General features: G+C 39.8%; 2 protein-coding genes and 1 long non-coding RNA gene across 7 annotated transcripts in view; 2 read left to right on the plus strand and 1 right to left on the minus strand.

Moving 5' to 3' along the window:
* The window catches only part of wnt5b (wingless-type MMTV integration site family, member 5b), an 80,226-nt gene extending 72,243 nt beyond the window's left edge, over positions 1-7,983 (plus strand). For 4 of the 5 annotated variants that reach the window (XM_025005672.2, XM_025005674.2, XM_025005670.2 and 1 more), the window contains 2 exons: positions 34-326; positions 6,301-7,983. In XM_025005672.2, the coding sequence (XP_024861440.1) occupies positions 34-326; positions 6,301-6,843 (836 nt within the window). In that variant the 3' untranslated portion in view covers positions 6,844-7,983. The remainder of the gene's footprint in view (positions 1-33; positions 327-6,300) is intronic. The other variant, XM_017414894.3, reaches the window with a different exon arrangement.
* On the minus strand, positions 7,548-10,773 carry LOC112450465. The gene is made up of 2 exons (XR_003039103.2): positions 10,213-10,773; positions 7,548-8,080 (listed from the first exon to the last, which is right to left on the minus strand). It is a non-coding gene; the product is annotated as an uncharacterized LOC112450465 (long non-coding RNA).
* A 9,322-nt stretch (positions 10,774-20,095) lies between these two features.
* Positions 20,096-25,270, plus strand: part of adipor2 (adiponectin receptor 2) — a 20,486-nt gene continuing 15,311 nt past the window's right edge. Inside the window, exon 1 of the mRNA XM_017414919.3 lies at positions 20,096-20,250. The gene's annotated coding sequence lies outside the window, so the exon portion shown is untranslated. The remainder of the gene's footprint in view (positions 20,251-25,270) is intronic.

Here is a 25,270-nt window from a genome sequence, read left to right on the forward strand (position 1 = left end):
TTTAATTTAGTGTATTATTTTCTTCTCCATCAGGCTCCAGGGAAGCAGCGTTCACCTACGCCATCAGCGCCGCTGGCGTGGTCAACGCCATCAGCCGGGCGTGCCGTGAGGGCGAGCTCTCCACCTGCGGGTGCAGCCGTGCCGTTCGGCCCCGGGAACTGCCACGCGATTGGCTGTGGGGTGGCTGCGGCGACAACGTGCACTACGGCTACAGGTTCGCCCGCGAGTTTGTCGACGCCAGGGAGAGGGAGAAGAATTACCCGCGGGGGTCGCGGGAGCACGCCCGGACACTGATGAACCTGCACAACAACGAAGCTGGGAGGCAGGTAAGGTGAACCGAAACACCTATTTGAGGCGAAACTATGGAAACGTAGCTGAAGGAAATGTGTTCTTCCTCTTTTAAACACGTACCATATCTGTGTGTCTGTCAGGAATGTGTGTGAAAGTTGAGTTGGCCTTCCTCAGCAGTATTTCCGTGTGTGTGTGTGTGTGTTTGTGTTTGTGTGTAGGTTATTTATTGGGAGTCTACAAATGGTGTATCTGCTAACGCCCTTGGAGTCTAGGCTGGGTCGGCAGGTCAAGGCACATTCCAGTGCTGTAACACACAAACACATGCGTATAAACACATAAATGCACACACACAGATGGACAAGAATCCTGCAACAAAAGCTAAAATGAGAAAAACGTAGCTAATAGATTAATGGAGCAAAAGCTAGCTGAAAGAGGCAAAATTCTAGCTGAAAAGGAACAAAACTTCAGCTTAGCGGGAAAAGGAGCAAAATGCTAGCCAGAAGTTGCAAAACCTAAGCTAAAAGCAGCTAAAGGCTAGATAAAAGCTAAAAGTAGTACAATAAGACAAGAGTAGAGGAATTATGCTGATGTTGATTTCAAACAGAGCAATGTTTTTGCAGAAATTAGAGCTCTCAATGTATTTCTATGAGAAGAATAATGTTAAATATTTTGAAAAATGTAAATGTTATGTAAACCAGAGGTCAAAGCTGGAATGTCCTGAACGTTTGTGACAGTTCAATGGTGAAATAGCGCAACGTATCACCAAAATGTGAATGTTGATTCCCACATTCAACTGTGAGATGATTTGTCAAACAGTTTGTCAGATTTCTGTCCATTTTTTACAACAATCTGAAGATTTGTCGGTACTTTAAAGACATGAAGGTGAGGTACAGACTGGACCAGGCCTCTGTTTATCTTCAGATAGAGCTGCTTTGTTTAAGTTGTTTACAACACGGAGACAGTGCCTGTGTGTGTGTGTGTGTGTGTGTGTGTGTGTGCTTTGTTTGATTTGTGTGAGAGACAGTGAACCCAGGTTTGTGTGTGTCAGAGGTCAAAGGTGAGGGTCTGGAGAGGTTGTGTTTCTGCTGAGGGTCCCGTTGGGGCTGTAGGTGATTGTATGAGGGGAAAAAGATATACTGCTGCAGCTTTGTATTCACAAACACACACACACACACACTCTTTGGGAATGACTTTTCCTCCTGTCTCCTGTTTGATCCTTTGCTTTCATTGTCGTCTGTCCATTGAAACGGAAGAGAGGAGAAGAGGGAGATGAAAAGGTGGAGAGGAAGACAATTTTTTTCCTCCCCCCTTTCTGTCCTCCTTCCGAGGACACGCTGGTTTGTCTTAAGTGGGATTTGTCTTGCTCGACTGAACAAGGCAAACTGCAGGGCTTTTGTAGCGGTAGTAGGGGTATGTGTGTGTGTGTGTAGGTGTGTGTGCAGCTTCAGTTCATTCGTCTGGAGACAGAGACGCAGGCTGAGGGATGAATATCCTTCACACTCACCTGACTCTCAAAGACGTATACACGGTTAAATCAGCCAAACGCCAACAAACACCCAAACATCTGGAGACACACACACACACACAGTCTTCAGAGATTGATAGACTTCTCCTGAGCTGCCTGTGCTTTGAACTGAACCTGCAGTTAAAAATTAGTTCAGCTGATAAAGCTTCTCCGTTGGTCTAATGTGTTTCTATATAAACCAGATGTTGCATGCTGGATACCAGTGCAAAATATCAGACACGTTTGATGAGATGTTTCAGCTTTTTATATTTCTTAATTGTGAGTCTGAGCATTTAGTCCACAAATACTCAGCCTTCCTGTAGCAACACATGATTGATGCTTCATTAAGCAACGTTTTGTGACGCAGGGTATAAAGGGTCACTGAAAGGGAGGTAGTTAAATATCCATACTTGTGTTATTTGTGTGTCATCAGAGAGGAGTTAGTTAAGATGGTGGTAAAACAGCAACAAAGTCACATTTTAGTCAGGAAAGTTTTGCCATCAACAATTGTTTTATTGGTAGAAGTTAAAGCTTCCTGCTTGTAGCTGTTTGGTTAGGTTAAAACATTCTGTTTTTATTTTCCACTTCCAGGCACCAAAACTACTTGGTTAGGTTTAGGAAAAGCTTCTCCTTCAAGCAGATTAAAATGACAAAAACAAGCTCAATTATTGCTTTCTATTGAAAGACGTTTATGTAGTTTCTCCATCACCTTCTCTGACTGGAAGGAGTGTTCATCTTTATAACCGTATAAATGGAGGGGCAGCACAATAGATTCCTCCACAATGTACGGAAGTTAAATTTTTCCACATAATTCTTTAGGACCACACAAAGAGGGTGAGCTGGGAGGACTTCAGTTGGCTGGTTGCAGTTTTAATTTCACCACTAGATGTCATCAAATCCTTTCCACTGCTCCCGATCGCCCTTTAGCTTAAAGGCGAATGTGGATCATAATGTTTCTGCCTGTGTCTGTCACCAGAATATGTTTCGAAGCACTAGATGAATTTTAAGGAAATTTGCAGAAAATAATCACTGGATGTACATCTACACCTGATTTCATTAGCCAACAAAAAAATGGCTGTAACTCAGTCAGTTTTACAGTTACTGAGCTGAAATCGGATGTGGTAGTAGCTGAGGATCATACTCTGAGAGTGACGCCTCACAGTATTGGATGAAATTGCAGATAATGTTGTTTTCAAGGTTTGACCCAAACTGTTACACCTCCGTCGTTTCAGTCAGTCTGAGGCATGAGCTGGGATTTAAAAACATGCATCATTCTTTGATTAGTGATTATTTTGCTCAAAAGGGAAACTGTGTCCTCCATTTCTGTCCTGTTTTGTTTTAAGCCGTCTCTGCACACAAACAAGCGCACGCACACACACACACACATCAACACTCACAGCACCAGATCTCTAACTCAGTCTGAGTTAAACCTATTGTGCCTGACACAGAGACTGTGTCTCCACCATGGATGACTGAGCGTGTGTGTGTGTGTGTGTTTGTGTTCATAAGGTCCAGTGTCATCGTGCCCAGCAGGCATGTCCAGCCAAATAGCTCAGTGTGAGGCTGGACGCACACATGCAGAGTCAGATTTTGACAATAATATGTATTAATGAAAAGCTTAGCATTCCTTTAAAGATTAAATATCACCACTTCCTTTCACAACAGAGTTTTAATCTAAGATTATTTAACGAAGAGTAGAGACAAAGTTGTAGCTGTATAAGTCAGGTCTTTTAAACGCAAGATCCTGCGTGATCGGTTGGTGTCGAGAATGAATCTCAGCTGCTACAACGCCAAGTTTTGACTCAAAATCTGTAAAATTGACTGAGTTAAAGTCACTTTCATTATTGATATGGGCGCTTTGCTGAAATGGTAATCAGGGTTGTAGGTAGTCGGTTGTAGATGTGCGTCTGGTGATGACTTTCTGAGAGTTTCATCAGAATCGATCCACCAGTTCACAAGGTGTTACACTAAACTGACACACACAGAGTCAGAAACGTTACCGCTTTTTGCCTTCGGTGGCGGGCGATTTAAAAAGTGTTTTAATTGATGTGTGGATATGTTTGCAAACTGTCAGTCAATCTGTGTTTTTAAAGTCCTTCCACAAAATGTTGTTGTCCCCTGTTCCTCGTTTCAGTCTGATGGGGTCAGCGGGGTCGGCTCACAGGATTGGAGGGTGCCGACTGCTATGCCTGCTGGGTAGTAAAGTAGAGGACGGGGGGGGGTGGGGGTCAGGGGTGTGGGCTGCAAAGGTTACCAGAGGTGAGAAGGTAATTGTGATCAGGCAGCGTGAGCAGACAGAGGATGGACTTCATTAGTGCGAGGGGCGGATTAGGAATCGGAGCTAATTGATTCACCGAGAAGACGTGTTTATGTGTTAGAGGACCTGGTGTGCGTGGAAATGAAACAACACGCTCAATTAGTGACAGAGCGCGATTTATGTGCGTTTCTTTTTTTTATGGGACTTGTTTATTAAATGTTGTTTAAGTGACCTGGTAAAGCTGTAGGGTTTACTGCTGCAGAGATCATAAATCGCCTGTTTCCTGTTCTGTTTTTAAACAAAGCCATATGTTCCAAATACTTTATAACCTTCTGAGTTTTTGAGAGCTAATGTTGCAAAGTAACATTTTAAGACGAAAATAATGTTTCAGGAAAAAGTCTGTCCGTCACTTTGCGGATATGTTGCCTTGAATTTTCTGTTTCTGTAAGTGTTTGGCTGCTCTGAAAGCAAAATGATTTGGATTTCAGCAGTTTGAGTTTGAGGCCTCTTTGTCATGGTTTCACATTAACAACACGTTCAGGTCTGAGCTCCATGCAGTCGAAGTTCAGCACCCAGAATTATTCTCTGAAGATTATTTGTAACACCATCTGAACCTTATTTATTTTTCTAAGCTTACCCCCAAAAAACATCATTTTGATGTTCTATATCAGTGATTCCCAAACTTTTCAGCTTTCAACCCATAAATTAATAGTGACAAAGCTGTTTGACCCCATCTGTTGGCTGTTTAAAAATCCAAAAATGGTAATGATACTATTAAATAAGAGCATAATGACAACACAAACAGTCCTAACATCCATTATGCTATTTTTTTAAATCAATTTATGACTTCTATTTCAATTCTCTGTAACAGATATGGTGCAAATATATCATAAAAACTAGGTTTTTAATTGTAACTTGATATCTGGAGATTATCTAAGGACCCCTACTGGATGTTGGGTGACCGACATTGGGGTCCCGACCCCAACTTTGGGAATCATTGTTCTATATTACTATAAAACTTAAGTATGCGTGTTAGCAAAATAACTCATGAATCAGTGGACAAATTTGAACTTTCAGAAAGTTATCGCTGGAAGTGATTAACCTTCACAGTTACAACCGCAGCTAATCAACGTTAGCCAACAGCTCAGGCAATTTGACAGATACTGAGCTAAAATGTGATGTGGTAGCAACCAAGAGTTATTCACAACACATACGGCGACGCACGAGTTTGCACATAATATTATTTTTAAAGTTTGATGCTACACCGGCATCATTTAACAACATAAAATGATCTTAGGCTACAACTGAAATTCAACAGGTGATATGGATTTAGTCAAGTATGTTAATGGTGCATTCACAAATGTTCTTGTAATGTGTTATGCACCCCTATAACAACAGAGAAGCTGCCATTTGAACTGTTTGTTCAACTTCCAAGCCCCTCTCTTCTTAAACCCAGAGGATACAGTGTCTGGGGTTACACAAAGTTGTTATTATTTTGGATTTGTTAGACCTCAGGACAGTCTTTCACTTCTTTTAGTAAACCTTACATAAGCTCAGATACAGAAGAGGTGTTTGCACCTGATTTGTTTTCTTTTTTTTTTATCTGTACGTTAGTTTAACCTTTGTGAATGCAGCATCAGAGCACTTAAAAACTGAGATTTTCTCTACAAAATGCATCAGAATCTGCTTGCAGCAGATTATTCGGGTTTGCAGCAGAGTCAGTTTTTTTTTGTTTTACTTTGGAGCAGTTTTCTTAAAAGGACAGGAACAATTAAATGTGTCAAAAACTTAATTTTTCTTTTTTTTTTGTTTGGTAAGAGCTCTAGAGGGAGGTAGCTGAAGCCTAGTCTGTTGTTTTATCTGAACCGTAACTCTGCTTTTATCATTTGTCTTGTCTTTGCTGTTTGTGGAGATAAGCAGTTTTTATGAGAATGTCATGTGCTCACTTATGGAGAAATAATAAAATAAAGTGCCTTTTCTGGTCTAACTCTGCACAGAACTGCTGTTATAACAAGTTTTTAAATAAAATATTCTTAAGAAATGTAGTCTGACATCCGACATACAGATTTGTCTTGAGGGGGTAATTACAAGTGTTCACCACTAGATGGTAGCATCACAGCAGCAAATATTTCCATAAATTCAAACTGCAAGATCTCTTTTAAATTATAAGCTTATGAGATCCTTCTAGCCAAAACGTTTCAAACAAGCAGCATTTCTAAATCCCTGCCTGTCTCTGTCCCTCCTCCAGGCAGTCTACAAACTTGCTGATGTGTCCTGTAAGTGTCACGGCGTCTCCGGCTCCTGCAGCCTGAAAACCTGTTGGTTCCAGCTGGCCGACTTCAGGCGGGTCGGAGAGTTCCTCAAAGAGAAGTACGACAGTGCTGCGGCCATGAGAATCGGACGCAAGGTACGCTCCGCCGGCGCTGAGAAGGGAGGTCTTTTAAAACTCATTTTAAATGTCGCTCAAACGTCTGTCCTTGTCCCACCAAAGGGAAAGCTGGAGCTCATAGACAAACGCTTCAACAATCCGACAGCCGAGGACATGGTGTACATCGACTCGAGCCCGGACTACTGCCTCCGAAACGAGACCACGGGCTCGCTGGGCACGCACGGGCGGCTCTGCAACAAAACGTCAGAGGGCATGGACGGCTGCGAGCTGATGTGCTGCGGCCGAGGCTACGACCAGTTCAAGACCTACAAGCACGAGCGCTGCCACTGCAAGTTCCACTGGTGCTGCTACGTCAAGTGCAAGCGCTGCACGTCGCTCGTGGACCAGTTTGTGTGCAAGTAGCACGCCGCCGCCGCAGGCCAGGCGAATGGAAAGGGGGTGTTGAATGGGGTGGAGGGCAATGAAGGAAGGGAAATATTCTGGGTTTTGTTCAGGACGTGGCACAAACTTGATGATCTTATAAATTCCCAACTGTCGCGTGAAGAAAAATGGCGACAGCACGTTTCTGTGGCTAATGTTTCCCGTGTAAACGGCTGACCAGCGAATAGATAAGATGTCCAGGAAGCACAAGCAGTGAGCAAAGAAGGAAAACAAAAAAAAAAGGAAGTAAGGATGGACCTTTTTTAAAAGAGGACACTTTATCAAGTGTGAGATAAATAAATATATAATAAAATAATAAATAAACATACAACTTATAAGTTTTTATTTTACGAGACTTTAAATCTTTGAGGTCGTTTGAAGTTTGGAGTCCTCTCGTGTGCCTGCTGTTTTTATTAAAAAATGACAGGAAGTCCAAACTGTAAGAGAAAAGAGCGGCAGAACCATTTTTATCTTGGTGTGCAAGTCAGAAAGAAATTACGTGTTCGGGCAAACGGAAAAGGAACTGAGAAGGAAAAAGCAGGAGGAGTCCGAAAAAGCCATCCTGTCCGACGTCAAACATCGAGCCCAGAAGGAAAAAGGGACACGACTCACTCGCCTGTTCCTGCCACCTGACAGGTGGCTCTGTTTGCTGCCTAATGAGGCCTGCTGCTTGCAGCCATCTTGACTTTTTTTTTTTTTTTTCTTTGCGGCCGTTTAAACAAGCAGCTCCGTAACCTTCAGCAGGACAAAGAGGCGCACCAACCCTCCATTAGTGAGATTAATGTGCCGAATCCGCCTTAATGAAGACACGTTGGGCGTGAGCGCGCCCCTTCAGCTGCTGTTCCCACACAGGTGCTAAGTGAGGAGTTAGTTACTCGGCTTTAATGTTTCGGACGTTTGCCGTGACGTGATTTATGGCGTGTTCTGGTTTTTAATGTAAATCACAGACACACGAAGAGTAAACGTGCCGCGGGAAAATTCCTGCGTGTGGAAACTCAACTGGACTTTCAAGAAATAGATCCAAAAAAAAGTATATTTTATTACTGTTTATAATTTCTTCATGTTTTCTATGTTTTATACATGCATACTATTGTTTATTCCTTTGATAAAGTAGTCTTTGAAGATTTTCTGTCTTCTTCGGTTCTTTTAGAGAAGTCTGGGCCCACATCAGGACGACAGGGAAGCCTTTGTCGTCCACCGGCTGGTTCGGAAAACGACGCTGCGATTGTGAAATAGGGACAGAAAGTGTTGCAATGTAAGAGGAAAGACAAAAATATCCAACAAGGCAGAGTTTTCTAACAGAGAAGTAACTGAAGCTTAAAAGCTGAACTTGTCTCTAAATTTAGCTTGTTAAAGAGCGCAAACTGGATCTAAACTTAATTTTTACACCTAAATTCATCCCAGATGGAATAACATATTTGTATAGAAATTGATGTGGCTCTAACAAAAAATACAACCTGAATAGTTTAAGTTGGATTGTGTTCATATGCGTATTTCTTTAATTAAAGTTGTGATTTTTTTTTTATGCCCCAGCTCAGAAATGTTTATTGTAAACAATAAACCAAGTAGAGCTCAAACAAACCCAACCTGAGAAAAAGCTGATGTTTGCAGCGGCGTTTAGAAACAGCCACCGTCTTCTGGAGGTGATGAAAGCAAATCGCTGCGTAATTTGGGGGTTTTTTTGGTGACAAAATTAGGCTCATTAATCAAAACAAATTTCTTTTTATATTAACGCAAAGTTCAGTTGTGCTTCACAGCAAAATTACAGAAAAAGAAAATTGAACAAAAAAAACAAAAACAAAACAGCTGTGTGAAGAAGGATCAGAGCACATGTTCAACATGACAAACAGCACAAAGGATCTTTAACTGCTGTTAGCTTTTAGCTACCGTTTTACTCCTTTTAGCTTGTATTTTGGTACTTTTAGCTAACCTTTTGCTGCTTTTAGCGACCATTCTGCTACATTTAGCTTCTAGCTAGCCTTTTGCTGTTGTAAGCTTTTAGCTTTTAGTTTCATTAGCTTTTAGGTAGCTTTTTGCTCCTTTTGGCTTGTGTTTTGGTACTTTTAGCTTTTAGCTGACCATTCACTGCTTTTAGTTACCATTCTGCTACATGTGTCTTCTAGCTAGCCATTTTCCACTCATAGCTAGCCTTTTGCTTCTGTTAGCTTTTAGCTAACCTATTGCTGCTTTTCACAAGCCTTTTTGCTACATTTAGGTTTTAGGTAGCATTTTGCAGCTGTTGGCTTCTAGCTGGTCTTTAACACTCAGTCTCAGCCCTCAGCATTCACCCTGTGGTTTTGCAGGAAATGTCCTCTCTCTCGTTTCATCTGATTCCTGCCGTCTTTGGTCCTAGCCGAAGACCCTGCAGCTTGTCCACCTCATGTCCATGCTCGTCCTTCGCCCTCATCCCGCTGCCCACGTTTGCCAGAAATCCCAAGTGCTGGGTTTTGGTTTTTTTTTGTGCAGCTTCTCTTTAGCTGCGTTTTTAAAATGCAGTAATCAGTTCTGCTCAACAGCCTCTTTAAAGCTGAATGTCAAGCACTCAGTCGTGGCTAATCAGGCTAACAAAGCCAGTTCTTCACTCTGACCTGCAGCTGCACTGTGTGTTTGCTGTTACTCTTTACTGCAGACTAATTGTAGCTTCTTATCAGAGCTGGAGACCCAATGATTTGGTTAGTTTACCTACAGACGTGGCATATATGTTGCTGTGGTGTGAGAGGACATAATGAGGATTAGATAAGTGAAAGTAATCTCAGGATCCCTGTAATCCTCCTCACCTGACGTCCATCTGTTGCTGTGAAGCTGCCTCAAACAGATAATCAAACGCAGAGGTTTTCTAGCATTTAAACGGCTCCAGTTTCACAGATTTTGTTTTGTCGTCACAGTCGCGAGGTTGATTTTAGTGGGTTTTAATTCATGATGGAGGACGACTCGGGCTTGTCTGATTTGAGGATTTTTTAAAATATCATTATTAGAATCGTGAGCCTTTTCCCAGCACAAACAAGCAGGCGAAAAAGTGAATTCAAAGCCGATTTGGCTCAAAATGAAACGTTTTGAAGTCTTTCATGGTTGAAGACAGTGTGTCCCAGAATATTAATCCTAGAGTCCATCTTCACAACGTGCTCTTATCATCAACACCAAACTGCATTGTAGCTGTGGTTAGGTAAGGTGTTTCTGAGCTCCACCTCTCTGAGGACTTTAACATTTCTTAATATACCCAGTTTAGTGGCTTTTTGTGCTGCTAAGGATGCATCTTTTCCCGTTTTGCTCTTTTGTTTCAGCTGATTTTGACTTTGAGCAATGAGACCATTTCCTCTGCAGCCTGTTCTCTCTGCATGTAAAGGGTCTTACCTCGCCTCGTAACGGACCATTTATCATGTAAAACCGCTGCTTTTCTTGCCACGTTTAAGCACAGAAAGCCAGGCGCGAACTCGCACGGACGTGGCGTTTCGTGGATCAGCTGACAGCTGTTGTGTTTAGGTCCTCCGCAGGCACAGTTTCTTGCAGGGTTAGCTGAAGCGTGGGACCCGTTTCTGCCTTTTTAACAGTCGGCCGCTCTGCCTTTTCAGCACAAACACAGACGCTCAGTCATCCCGGCTCTTAATGGATGGACCGCCGAGTATCTTCTTCGTGGTAAAGATAGACGGCCAGTTTCCTTTTCTTTCAGCTTAATTGACGTCTTCTAAACCTGCTCCGTTTGTTGACCCTCTCTGCCCCCCACAGATGGACTCAACAAGCTGAAACTGGAGCTCGGATCCCTGAATGAACAGCTTGTAAACTTCAGAGCATCTCATTAGAAATAAAAGAAGTAAAATGCATTAAAACAGCTTCTACAGGGTCAGACAGAAAGCTGTGCGTTCATCCAGTCATCAAATGCCCGACAGAGGAAAATGACGTTCCTGACAGATTTGTATTTTTATTTTAAACCTTCGGCTGCTCTCAACACGATGAGGCGTTTTCCCTTTTCAGAGCCACACCTTTTGTTTCCAAAAGAGCTGAGGTGTGAACGAGGTGTGGTGAGTGTCACACCGATCTCCTCATGTCACGAACCTGTGTGTGAGGCTGGTTTTACCCTGGAGTTTATAATTATAGTGTTTTGCAGAAAATCTTCACCAAAGCCTAAAATGATCTATTATTTGGCTTTAACAGCTCTGCAATATAAAGTTACTTAACCTGAAATAAATGGAAGCTTTTGGTCAACGGGTTTAAAAGCGTTCTAGTCCTAAATATGATTTCAGGTGTGGCCTGCCTGTCCTGACCTGCTGATGCTGCATGAATAGCATCTTGGCAACAGTTTCTGTTACAAACGCCTTACGGAGACGACAGGCGATGGAAAATTACCAGAACGGCTCCATTATTCCTGTAAAAACTGTGGTAAGAACACAATTCAGTCAAGACTTTTAGTTGGAAATAATGCAAAAACACGCTAAAGGCTCATTAATTTCTAGGCTTTTGATCGTTATTGATGACAAAGTCATTATTTTAAAAAGTTAAAAGCCTGGGAGAGTTTTACTTTCTAAACTTTCTAACACTAATAAAGAACAACTGATGGAAAATCTGACAATTAACAGGAAAAACTGAGAATACTGAGCACCGAATGAGTTTTTAAAGTTAAAATTGTCTGAACAAATGATAAAATTAGCAAAATAAAATCTAAAATAAAAAAGAAATAAAAGTTAAAAGCTGGCAAAACAGTAGCTAAAAATTAAAATTCAGAAAACAGTAGCTAACAGCTAACATTAGGAAAACATTAGCTAAAAGTTAATCCATCTAAATTCAACTAAAAATAAAATAAAATTTGGTCAGTCTAAAGGCTACAACTAGCAGATGAAAGCTGTTAGCCGAAACCAACAGAACAGTAGATTAAAAAAAGCAAAAGAGTAGCTTAAAGCTAAAACCAGCAAAACAATAGAGAAGAGCTAAAAGCTCAAACTAGCAAAAGAAATTGGTAAAAGCTAAAATCATTACATGTAGCTAAAAACTAAAATTTATGTCAGTCTAAAAGCTGAAACTAGCAGCTTAAAGCTAAAGTTAGAGCAGCAGAACAGCTGCAGAAGAGTAGCTGTTGGTAAAATTAGCAAAACAGCAGCTGAAAGCTAAAAATACCAAAACCTAATTAAAAGCTGAAATTAACAAGACAGTCTAAAATCTTAAAGTATCAGCTTAAAACAAGTTTTTGCAGAAAAGCAGAGTAGCTACTAGCTAAAACCCACAGAACAGTAGCTATAAGTAAAATTAGAAAAACCATAGCTAAAACCTAAACCCAGCAAAACAGTAGCAGAACAGGAGCTAAAAGCCAAAATGAGCAAAACAGTACATGGAAGCCACAATAAGCAAAGCAGTAGCTAAAAGCTAAAAATGAAGCAAGCATGTTCAAATAGATTTCACAAAGTTTTTCAAGGGTTTGGATTAGACCTCAGTACATTTCTACAAAGAAAAAAAGTAAATAAAGTTAAATAATTCAGAAAGTATAAAAGTTATTGAAACCAAAATCTTAGCCCTCATGTTCTGAACGATCTGAACATTTTGAATAGTTTAAAGTAGCCGAATGTTTGCTGGAGTCTAAAAATGATACGTTAGAAACTATAAAACAATCAGCTTTGACACTGTAAGGTTTATCATCAGCAGGAGCAAAGACAGGGCGGAGGTTTCCACAGACGGTTCAACAAATTAACATTTTACGATGTTCACATGAAGGACATTTCAGTTTCTATGTTACGTAACATTCTGAGGATCAGGAGGAGTCTCTGTTTGTGTTGGAAAAGATTTAAAAACTAATACAGAACAAATAACCTCCTAAACGAGCTGCTTTTTCTCCTGACAGAGCTTGTTTAAAGATAGACTGAATCGTCCTCCGTTTTATTGTCAAAATCCTGCATTTGTGAAGATGTTACTGAAAGAAACAGCCATTTCCACAAGCAGCAAAGTGTCCACAGCTGCAACAGCAGCTTATCTGAAGGGGCATTTTATTTAAAGAAGAGGGAACAAACATGAATGTACATTTTAATGTTTAATGAGCTGAGAGAATGTGGTGCAATAAGAAATCAAGGTTATACAAACAACCACAGCAGGTTCAGAGATGGCCGGTGGAGATAAAGGTCTGTCTTCCATCAGCAGTCACTCATGTTCAGCTTGGAAATATTTCATATTTTCTTTAAATAAAAAAAGTGAACCTTTGAACTAAAAAAAAACACCACACTTGCATAAAAAGATGCTTTATTAGCAGTATTTTCAAACGGATGCTAATGACATGAAAATTATACTCAAATTATGATCTTTGACTATTTTCTCATATTTGGTTCAATGTTTAGTTTCATCTAATTATTTTCTGGAAGAGGAAGGCCAGCCAGAGAAATGAGCAAAACAAGACATTTCCTGTCAATGCTAACTGTTTTTTAAAGGGATATTTTTGTGTGACAAAAGAAAAACATGTTTTTTCCTTATTGGGGATAAAAATCGATGTTTCAGTCACGTTACGTGATTACAGGGTCCGTAGCTCAGACTTCAAGACGCTTATCAGCTGCAGACAGAGCCAGCAATCACGAGCATGGACTTTGTCCAAAAAAAAAAAAAAAAAGGGAAACGGATGAGTTCAACGTCGACTATTAAGCAAACACTAAATGAAATGTTTGATCCTAACTTTGGCAAAAATCTGTATGTCATGAAGAGTTGCATGTTTATCTGTTTGATGCATTTCTTATAGGACTCAAATCCTGCAAACAGATGTTAATAGATGTTTAACCTCTGTGCCTGCAGGAATGCATATCGCCCGCCATCTTTAATGTCAGAGTTGTAGATTAACACCATCTTATGCTGTTTCAGCTAAACCTTATAAATATTTTCTGCAATCTGGTGTGATATTACAAGATCTTGTGTCTTTATGCTTGAATTACTGTATGTGTTCAAGTTGATTCTCAGCTACTACCGCACCAAATTTTAGCTGAATATCTTTAAAACTGACTGACTTATAGCTATAATGTTGATTACCTGTGCTAATCAACATTATAGCTTCAGAGTGCTCACAGGTATCATGGTGGTCTCTCTCACGATTCTCCTTCTTCACTGCCACTCAGTTTGTGAGGACTGAGCTCTTGGTAGATTTACACATCCCATATTCCTTCTATTTATTGATAATGAACAGAACTCCTGGGGATGTTTAGGGCCTCGGAAATCCTTTTGTATCCACCCCCTGACTTTTTACAGGGGGTGAAAATTTATACAATTTATTAATTGTAGAACTGTAGAAATGTAGTTTCACTTTGACATTGAAGGTTTTTCTTAAAAATATTTTTCGTAAGGAAGGTCCATTTATAGTAATCCTGAGTGATTTATGACAGCAATAAAAGCAGAAAACATCCAAGGGGGTGAATACTTGCAAGACACTATAGATAGATGCATAGAACTTTATTGATCCCTTGTGAAGACCTCTTCAGGGATATTAAAATTCCAGCAGCACTGCGCAGGTGATAAAAACAGGAACATAAGCAGGACATAATGTCAAAAGTAGCAGTTAGCAAATATAAAAATGCAAATAAAGTAAAGATAAATAGTATGATATACACACACATGTACATATGTAACAATAAAAACTGCTGTATAACCAGTTCTTATCTCCAGCGGATGTTCTATGAATCCGTGGTTTCCAGTGTTCTTTTCTACAAGGTGGTGTGCTGGGGAGGCAGCACATCCAGGAAGGACACATCCAGGTTGGACAAACTGACCAGGCAGGCCACCGTCATCAACAACCAGAGGAGTGTGTTCGGTGACAGACTGCTCCTTCCTAAACGCAGGACTAACAGAATGAAAACCTCTTTTGTCCCTCATGCCATCAGACTGTACAATTCCTCGTTGGGAGGAGGGGTAACAGGAGTACAGAGGACCTCCCTAACTGCCTAACTGGAGTTTCCTGCAGATGTTAAAAGACTGTAACCTCCTCAGGACGAACAAGGAGTCTACAGACCCATTAATCAGAACTGGTCTTGGCTCTAGTCTGGGCTTCCCAAAGTCAATAACCAGCTTTGTCTTTGAGGTGTTGAGCTGTAGATGGTTAGTAAGGCATCACACAGCAAAGTCCCTCACCAGGCTCCTGTACTCCTCTTTATCGTCCCTGATGCAGCCGACGATTGCGGCGTTATCTGCAAACTTCTGTATGTGACAAAGGAAGCGGGACCAGTACCGTGCCCTGTGGTGCTCCAGTGCTGCTGATCAAAGTTTCAGACACGGTGTCCTTCACTCTGACGTTCTGCGACCTGTCGGTGAGGTAACTGGAGATCCAAGCAACCAGGCGGGGCTCCACTCCCATCCTGTTCAGTTTGTCCTAAACTGGATACTAATGAAGGCACTGGAGAGAACCCTAACTACTGCTTCCCTTATCTAGATACGAGTGGGCTTGGTGCATTTATAAAATAAATGCTTTATTACAATTCAGAAATACTTTTATGTTTACTGATTGATTACAGTTTGCCCCTGATGTAATCTATCAGTAAGTTTTACTGCACATTTTAACAATATTCAGCCTCTCTCCTTCGCCCCTTCAAAAACCTGAGCATCGTGGCTTTAAATAAGCTGTCTGAATGTTGCCTAGCAACAAAGTCCATAAAAATCACCTTTAAAATCTAGAAGCGTCGAAAATTCTTCCATGAAATTCTTTAGTTCCACTACAGAGAAACAGAGAAATAATCAATTTAGATGTAGCATTATTTAAAAAAATATAAAAAAAGATTGTAAATCATCTTAGTAACATTACTTGTTGTTTTCACAAGTTTGTTGATTTATTTATTTATTACTACCAAAAATCTCACATCAAAGGACATCAGAGGTGTGACATCACTACCTTCCTGCCTTACACATCAAAGGTCGATGACATCATCAAAGGTTGGTATGCAGGAATTCACCCCTAATTACATCACAACCCCCCCAGCGTTCGTTCGAGACACATCTTTGTCACGTGAGTTCGTAATTTATCAAACTACTGAAGAAATACAGAGGACAGAATGACAACAAACCAGCGTCAGATGGAGTCATCAGCAGAGAAACTTCTGTGGAGCGATCTGGTCGAAGATGAATTTGATTTTGAAAATATGCCGGACGGCATTACAATCTATTCTTACCAAGATGGCAGCAATAACATCGACTGGCCGACCGTAAGAATGGAAGAAGATGGTCAGAGGTCCATGGATGAGCCAGAAGCTTCCCCCGTGTTGTTACAAGATGGACAGGAAACCCCAGATGACTATACCCCCTTTGTGACTGAAACTGAAACAGCAGGTCAGGGTCCGACAGATAACGGACGCCCTCAGGACGCTGCGTCTCCTAGCAAACCCACCACCAGACAGGACAACGCACGGCGCCAGAACTCTGGCGTACAGCACCGTTACAACTACACCCAGAAGGACAGACCTTATTATCAGACCCAAAATGGTTGGAACTATAGGAACCATTCTTACCAGAACAATGACTACCAGCCCCCTCAACCAAGGAACCATTATCAACATCCCAGGAATGGTTATAACCCACGACCACGGTTACCCCCGCCACACGTCCTCTTTGAGGAGTTAAACTATCTGAGACATGAAGTGGACATTCTGCGCGATAAAGTCGAGAGAAAGAATTACTTTCTTTCTATAGAAAACAAGAAACGACTTTCAGCTGAAAAGAATCTCCAAATGTGTTTGGAACAGCTGAAGAGCTGTGAGAAGGATCTTCAGTCCAAGACGAGATCTCATCTGGACCTCCAGAACCAGCTGGAACACCAGACAGAGACGGCAAACAGTCTGAAGCAGGAGTTAGAACAACTTCAGCTTCAGTCCAAACAGGCCTCCCTCGTTTGTTCAGCTTCTGTTTCAGTACAGACAGAACCACCGTCCACCCAGACTGAGTCCACCCAGACAGATGTTCTGGTACCACCTGAACCAGAACCACCGTCCACCCAGACTGAGTCCACCCAGACAGATGTTCTGGTACCACCTGAACCAGAACCAGAACCCCTGATTATTGAAACAGCACCGTCTGAGCCCCATCTGGACTTAGTCCAAAAGGTCCAAAGTACGGAGCCTGAAAGATCCAACAGGCCGTCAGTCTGGAGGCGCTTCAAGAAATTTATGACACCGACGGCTTTCAGGAAATACAAAAATCAGAATCCTGTCCTAAAACCTCAACAAGTCAGCTGAGAGGATTCATTGGTGTCTTTATTTTGTTATTTGTAAAACCCCATTTATTTAAAATTTAGTTATTTTTATACGTTTTATGTATTTTTTATTTACATTTTTATATATTTTATTTATACTTTTTATAGTTTATTATGTATTTTATATATCTTTGTTTATTAAAAATTATTTTATTTTTTAATTTTTATATATATTTGTTTATATATAAATATTTGCTTTTAAAAACATTTTATTTATAGTTTTATATATACATTTTTACCATTTTTATTTATATTTTATATATATATTTATTTTTATATATATTTGTTTATTAAAACATTTTATTTAGAGTTTTATATATAGTTTTTTTTTACCATTTTTATTTATATTATATATATACTTTTTTACCAGTTTTATTTATATTTTATATATACTTTTTTACCAGTTTTATTTATATTTTATATATAGATTTATTTTCATACATATATTTATTTTAATATCTATTATCTGACTGATTGTTCTTTCGGCTGCTCCCTTCTTCGGGGGTTAGCGCAGCGAACAAACTGGAACTAAAGATTTGGGAAATGTTTTCCGCTGGACGTCCTTCCTGCTGCAACCTGAGCTCAAACCTGCGGCTCAGGATTAGAAGATCGCAGCACTGACCTCTGAGCTACAGCAGCCCCCATTTTCAGATATATTACATAGTGATTAAAAATATCATTTTATGTATATTTATCTCTCTATATATATTTATTTTAATTGATGTTTTTATGTACTTTTTTTTAAAATAACTGATGCAAACAAACAGCGGCTCAGAGGTTAACCAACACCTTCAGTCAAAACTTTACATACAGCATCTAACCTCAATAGTAATAATTTAAAAACAGGAGGTCTGTGTCAGGGAGGGGCAGCAAGTGTGAGGATACTCATAAGCCTCCACCAAGTTTTAGCTGGTTTTGTGCTAAAACTTAGAATTCAATGCAATCCCTATCATATGTGTTTTGGTTCTAATCTCCTGTCTTCCAAGTCAGAAACATCAACTGGAAAAACCTCTGAAGTTGGAGTTTTGACCTGGAAGTTGGAGGTTTCCCCCTGAAGATAAACCTTAAAATCCAACATGGCTGCTTTGTGCATCAAAGAAATGCTTGTATCTCATTAAATCAGTCAGCATCCATCAAATCTCACTGATTAAACCAACGTGATGAACACAGTTGGGAGTTAAACACAGTTAACCTGGGTGTGACATCATTCTCAGGAAGAAAAAACAAATCAGAGATATAGTAAATTAAAGTAGCATTTCCCAAAGAAAATCTAATTTTAAACAAAAATCTTGCATGACAGAAATGTTAGATTTCAGAGTGGGTGTTGGGAATGACTTTTAGCTGCAAACACATCTAAAATTTAGATGTTAAATTTGTTTATGCAATATGTTGCTAACAGACATATTGCATAAGACAGAGTGAACAGCAGATAACGCCAAAGTTTTAAATAAAGACCTTGCATGATCTGATAGCGCTCAGAGTCTGTGTTGAAGATTAGTTTGAGCTCCTAACACACCATATTTTAGCTCAGTCTTTGTAAAACTGGCTGTATTAAAGCCATTTTAGTCTTATGGCGGCAGGTAATAATAAGGGACATTGTAAACACAAAGGTCAAAGGTTTCTGGTGATGTCACACACCATCTACCAGCAAACTGGCTCAACTGATACCACCATGTTAACACTGGTAGCAAGGAAGGCATTTTTCACATTCAAAGTTACTCCTATCAGATGATCTTCAGAGTCTTCCCTGAAAACATTTATGGGCTTGTGAAGAAAAAGTTGTTGAACTTGTTTCAGGGCGAGACAGAGGACCTCATCAACCAGATCAATGAAACTTTGCTGGGCTGAGCAGAATTTAGCAACACACCCAGCTGCAAGGTAAATCAGTCATGTCCGTACAAACATGCATTCAGAGCCAAATGTAATTACACGATGTTCAGGCGTGGGTTCATGTCTGTTCTGGCATGAAAACATGTATGGGTACCTTGAACCAGCGAGTAGACAGGCAGAGAACACTCAGTGCTAAGGTGTTGTGCACAATTTACATTTGCGCAATGCTCACACACACTCTCCCACGCCCATACACGCGAAATATGGAGATTAAAAGTGTCACATCACGGAAACCTAAAGGTAACATGGGAATGGCAAAGTTGCTTGTTACATAACACATATTGCAACAATCAGTACAAAGTTTAAGTTGCACACACACAAACATTTTCTCTTGCATTAATAAATGCATAGATTAAAAGTTTGGAACCATTTATTTATAAATTATGATTTATTTATAATAGTCAAAGAGTTTCTGTTATCTGGTTTAACATGAAATAAACCCTGAGCTAAATTGTGCAGGACTCATATCTTGCAGAAAACAACTCGTTTGCTGCCTTCAACATTTATAGGAACATTTGATTTATTAGTATTTCATAAAATAATAATCACCTTATTTTGGAACTGCGGGAAACAGCTAAACATCAAGAGGCTATTTAAAACTAGAAGAACTGTAGCTAAAATCTAAAATTAGTGTAAGAAGATTAAAACAGAACAAGCATGCTGAAGCAGATTTCAAAGAGCTCATAAAGTATTTTCATGGTAAAAATATTTGTAGAATTAAATATTTTTAGAGTATAAACCTTTCATAAATCGAACATCACAGCCCCCATATGGACGTAGGGAACTTTTTGATATATAAATGGATAAAATAGTACAAAGTATGCAGTAGTTAGTTGGCAAAAAACAGTAATAAACAGAAAAACATTCACACAATAAAAACATTTAACTGTGTTAAAGTAAACTCAGCTGCACTTAACGTGCCTAAATTTGATGCATTGAGGTTTACCATGCAACATAATTTACAATTTATCAAATATATCAGTTCCACGTGGGGTATTGCACAATAATTTAAGATTATTGCTTTCATAAACTTTACTTTTGATAAAAACTACAAAAAAAATTGTCAGTCTGTTCCGGGTAGTCGGTGATTGGTTAGTTTTTCCTTTTGAGCGTTCCGATTGGATATTCAGGGCTCATGCGAGCAACGTCACAGGCTCAGCTCCTCCCCCAGACGTTGGAGAGTCTAGTCTGGTCCAGTAGGGAGGCAGTCAGTGACCGCTCGGACTGGCGAGGACCCGGGTTGAAACTACAACTCTCTGCCAACTGTTATACATCACCCAGAGTGCTGTTTCCTCCCCAGACACCCAGAACAGGTGAAAAACCACCACTCGTATCTTTCGTTGCTAACTGTTAATCTTGTTTTCGCGTCGTATTTTAGCCTGTTCAGTCTCACTCAGTACTTTGTCGGCGTTAGCGCCTCCCCTGAACGCAACCTGCCCGTTAGCGGCTAACTCTAGCTGTCAAAACAACACAGGAGTTCAATTTGCGCGGCTTTGTTTTCACTTCGCGACGGGTCGGCAACACGCGTCGAGGCACTGTTTGTCTCGTTTGAAGCCGGGCAGCTCGACGGGGACAGCTGTCAGAACCGAAAAGAGGCTGTCTGAGAAGAGTTTTTGTCGCTTCTGTCGTACGTGGCAGTTCCTGTTAGCGGACTAGCCTCAGCGCTAGCTCGGTGTAAACAAATCACCAGCGTTACCCCCCGAACATGAGCCGCAGGCTGTTCTCCTGCCTCACATCACAGCTTGGGTCAAAAATAGTCTGGGCTGTATTCACGCAGAACAATTTGAACCAGTTTAAATCCGATTTATTGTTGTTTTGTGTTGGAGTTGTCTCAGTCAGGTTAGTCAGGCTGGAGTTTGGGGCTTTTCTTTGTCTTCTTAGTCGCCAGTGTTGAGTTGAAGTCTGGGTTTGGCTTACTTTTGTTCAATTTAGTGTAAATATGCAATTTATACCCCTCTAACTAGTTCTTGCTGTGTACTTTAAGGTGAACTTTTAGTTGCCTGACATATCAGATTGGAGCAAATACCTGCTTGTTGGGGTTGGAATATTTTATTTGATTTTTTATTCACTGTGTGGCACTTTTTTTTCTATTTGTACCGTGTTTTATTGAGGAAAAACTGGCAGCTCATGACAAATACATCCAGTACTTTCAGTGATATAACATGTGACTCTATGTATGTACTTTTTTATACTTTGCTTTAAAAAAGTCTTTAAGGCTTGGTTTACTCCAGTTTCACAAGAAAATCCTAATATTTTGTCCATAATTGTTGAGCTGATGCTTTGACGCATCACCCAGCATTCAATATTTTGCCACGTAATGATGACACACATTGTTTATTAATGGCTAAACCTAACAGCTGTAGTTACAAATATATGAGTATCTACTCCTAAAACAGCAGTAAGAAGATGGAAGCAGTCATTAATTAGTTTTTATATAGACTTAAAATGGCTAATTTCTTATTTGATTTTGCCTTAATATTTTCCCCAGGGTTTTTTTCTATACGAGTGGCCACCCTGTGTCTGTGTTCTTCTGGTTTTCCACAAAGCATGAAGTCATCACATAAATATTTTATGGGCCGGGCAGCTGACAGTCAATTTGTCTCAAACTCAAAACTTTTGCAGGGACACTCCTTGCCGTTTACAGGACGAGATTAAGTCATTAAGAGTCATGCGACTGTTCCCTGAGCCGACGCTGGCACCAAACTCTCACCCTGCAAGACACTGGTGCTGAGACATATTCTTCTTTTTTTGCAGGAAGTACAGGTTTCCAATAGGGTTTGATGTATAATGAAGTCAGTCTTTGACAGTGTGCCAGACAGGAGAGCAGCTAAACTTAGCTCCAAAGAACAGTGGATCTGTCACTGTCAAGTCGATTGATCATAAGAGCAAGTAGCTGCCCTCCATTTTTATTATATTCCCCGCCTGTTATCTGCTTTCGTTTGTTTCTTTAAGAGTTTTGACAAACGCCAAAAAGTGTGTGTGTGTGTATTTGGTGACAAACAAGAAGCAACGTGCAGCTTTGTTTAAAACGCTTCAGATTAAAACGTTGTTGCCTGAAGAAGTTTGCATAGACAACACTTTTGTTTGCCCAGATAAAAAAAAAAACCAACAACAACAACAAAAAAAGCTTGTTGCAAGTTAATTAGTTTTCACAATAATCACCTTCTGCTTCAAACACTTAGGAGTGTAAACAGCACTTCAAAATGTGAAGTTTGGATCTCGGAAGCTGCAATATTTATACTGATGTTTTGTTGTTGCTTTATTTATAAAAAAAATGCTAATAGTGCAACATGTTCAGTTGTTAATTTAATTTTTTCGTTATTCTTATGTGTTATTATTCAATAAACCGTAAATGAAAGAATAACTCTATATGAATTAATTAATTTAAAGGGTTCAGTATTACCTTTCTAAAGTAGTTGAGCCTTTGTTTTTGTTAAATAAAGAAACATAATGAGCTGCTTCATGTTGCAGCACCGAACAATGCCTCTGACAACACCAAGACGTAACCTGAGCTAATCCATTAATCTGGCCAACAAACACAATCCCCTCCCTGCTTGGCAGCTGTGAGGGAAACCCACAATTAAGGGATATAAATATTTTATTATATTAGTGCATTTTTTAAAGAAAACAATGACTTTATCTCAAGCGAGTGCCTTCGTTCAGTCGGTTTCGCAAAAAAAAAAAACATTTTTAAAAGCTTTTTTTTGTTTATTTCGTTTTTCAACACCTGAGATCACCTATTTTCATTTGACCCACTTTCGGATCACCACCTAATGTTTTAAAGCCACTTCATTTGGTTTTCACCAGCAGTCCATAGTGGTTTCATGTAGATACTTGAAACTGTTTTTATTTTTCTGTCTCGTACATTGAACATTGCATTAGTGTTAAAACAGCTTGTGCTCCGAATTTTCTGATATTGGTAGTTTTTATTTAAATACCTTTAAACAGTTTTGCCTTTGGACCCCTTGAAATGACCCGATGTCTACCAGCATTTATTTTGTTTGTTGGATAATACCTTCCTCCATGATTATTTATTATCACAGATTAAAAAATGTCAATAGTTGTTTGATAGCAGTCAATAATAGTCATTAAAAATAGTATTTCATAAAGTAAAGAAATGAAATATATTCACTTTTTGCCTGATGAAGAAATAGAAATTAATGTGTCAAAATAATGTGCAAAGGAAAGATAGAGAAGTGGCATTTTCTGCAAAAAGGCTGACTGCTGAATGATTTTGCTAAAACTAGCTGAAGCTAAATAAATCAGAATACTAGCTAAAAGCTAAATATAGCAAAATGCTATCCAAATGTAGCAAACGGTTAACTAAAAGCTAAAGGTGGCAAATGGTTGAAGCAGGTGTCAAAGAGAACAATGTTTTTGAGGAAACTGAGGGGATCTAATGCATTTCTGTTGAGATTATTTGAAAATTTAATGGCTAAAATAACATAAAGTAGGTGGTTGGATTGCAAAGTAGCGTCCGGAAGAATAAAAACAGAAAAACAAATAAAGTGATAAGAACGTCATCTTGAAAACGAAGTCCTGGAAGTTCATACCTTCAAGGGGTTAATATTTATTATTTTATTAGACCAAGCTGTTTAAAGTCGTCTCAGAAAGGACACCTTCTGCTCACCTACACAGTGACCCACATTTGATTGTGTCTATCCAGAGTGTATTCTTGGTAACCCTGTGTGTGTGTGTGTGTGGTTCTCATCACACTGTCGCTCTTTGTTTAGCTCTCAATCATAAGACTCCTGGCAGACTGACCAGAACGTCGCTGTCGTGTCAGGACCCCGCGAGCTCTCGGGCTTCACTCATGCTCCTCCGATAGCGCGTCTCATTCGACGTTGAGGAAGAAGTGCCAAACCGGCCAGCAGATACACTTTGACCAAGAAGTTAGCCCCACCCGAGTAAAACTTGAAGCAACTTAAAGCTAAAACCATCAAATCTTGTCTCTCTTAACTGTGGCTGTGTGGTGACAGAAACTGAGGATTTTCAGTCGTATTAAGTGTCAGCCACTTTGGGCGTTTATGAGGCTTCTAATTCAAACTGACCCTGACCTTTATAGACATGGATTTGTTTTTTTTTTTTCTTTTAATAATATAAGCAAAATATAAAAGTTAAAAGCAATAGGCTGACAACAGGTCGACGTCCACATTCCTTGTGTTCAAAGGGCAATGTGCAGAACGTGCTGTCAGGTTTTTATCTGTTTAAGTTTATAGCTTTGGACTGATGTAACGGGGAAGAAGCTCCATGTCATTGTCAAAGGTCAAAGTGTCTGCTGTTTTAATAAATCACTTTCTCCGTCTGCAGTCAATGAAAGCTGAAACAAACTGCAGAAAATGTGTTAAAGGTCATTAAAAGACTCAGATAGCAGATGTGAGAAACTTATCTTTGTGCTACAAGATGAGCAGCTGTTTACTTTGCAGCACGTTCTGTAGTTTATGCACTTATATCAACATGTGGTGATTTTCTGCCACATTAAAACATGCCCAATAATCTCCTTTAGCTTGTTTTAAATGACTTTCAGGAGGTTTTGGCGTCAGCACAAGACAGAGATCAGTGCAAACTCATTTGGGTGAAATTTGAAGAACAGGTGCAACCAGTTTTACATGCTGACCATGTCAGGCGTTCATCTGACCTGACAAACTTGTGTTTCAGGTCAGGAGAAAGCCGACCAAGATATTGAGCAGAGCTCAGTTAAAGCCTGTGATAAAGTATTAGAAATTAGAGCGTCATGTCATTACTTTGACTTTAAATTAAGAAATAAGATCTGGGGTACGCAGTCTGTGTTGGGAGAGAGATTTAGAGAAAAGCGTGTGTTGTTGCAGCCTGGTGTGAGGGAGAGAGTAATGACGTCGCAGGTGATGGGCTTCAGGCCATGTCTGAAATCGTGACTCACAGCAAACACACGGCGAGGGAAAAAGTCAGGCTGTTTGACAAACATTTAGGAGCCAGTCTTAACGACCAGCAACGGTGGAGTGGGCCCCAAACCATTCTCAAAACGCTCTAATTTACAGTTTTCTCTGTGATAAATCAGTCACTGAACCCCATTTTGATTAGCTGTCATTTAGTTCAAATAATTGTGTGAATGCTTTTAAGTATTCACACCATTGTTTTCCTGTTTCTCTTTCTTATCTATTATTCTTCTTTCACTATTCCGTACGTTTTTCGGCATCTAACTTGTTCCGCAATTTTTCAGCTATTTCAACCATTCATATATCAAAACGTTCAGCTCATTAATGACAAGACCGCTATGACTTTTGGTATTGGTGCAATTTCGGCTGTTTCAGATATTTAGCTTTTTCTGCCATTTTTTTCTCATTGAAAATGAAT

Source organism: Kryptolebias marmoratus, linkage group LG18 (assembly GCF_001649575.2).
Source record: "Kryptolebias marmoratus isolate JLee-2015 linkage group LG18, ASM164957v2, whole genome shotgun sequence".
NCBI classification, from domain to species: domain Eukaryota; kingdom Metazoa; phylum Chordata; class Actinopteri; order Cyprinodontiformes; family Rivulidae; genus Kryptolebias; species Kryptolebias marmoratus.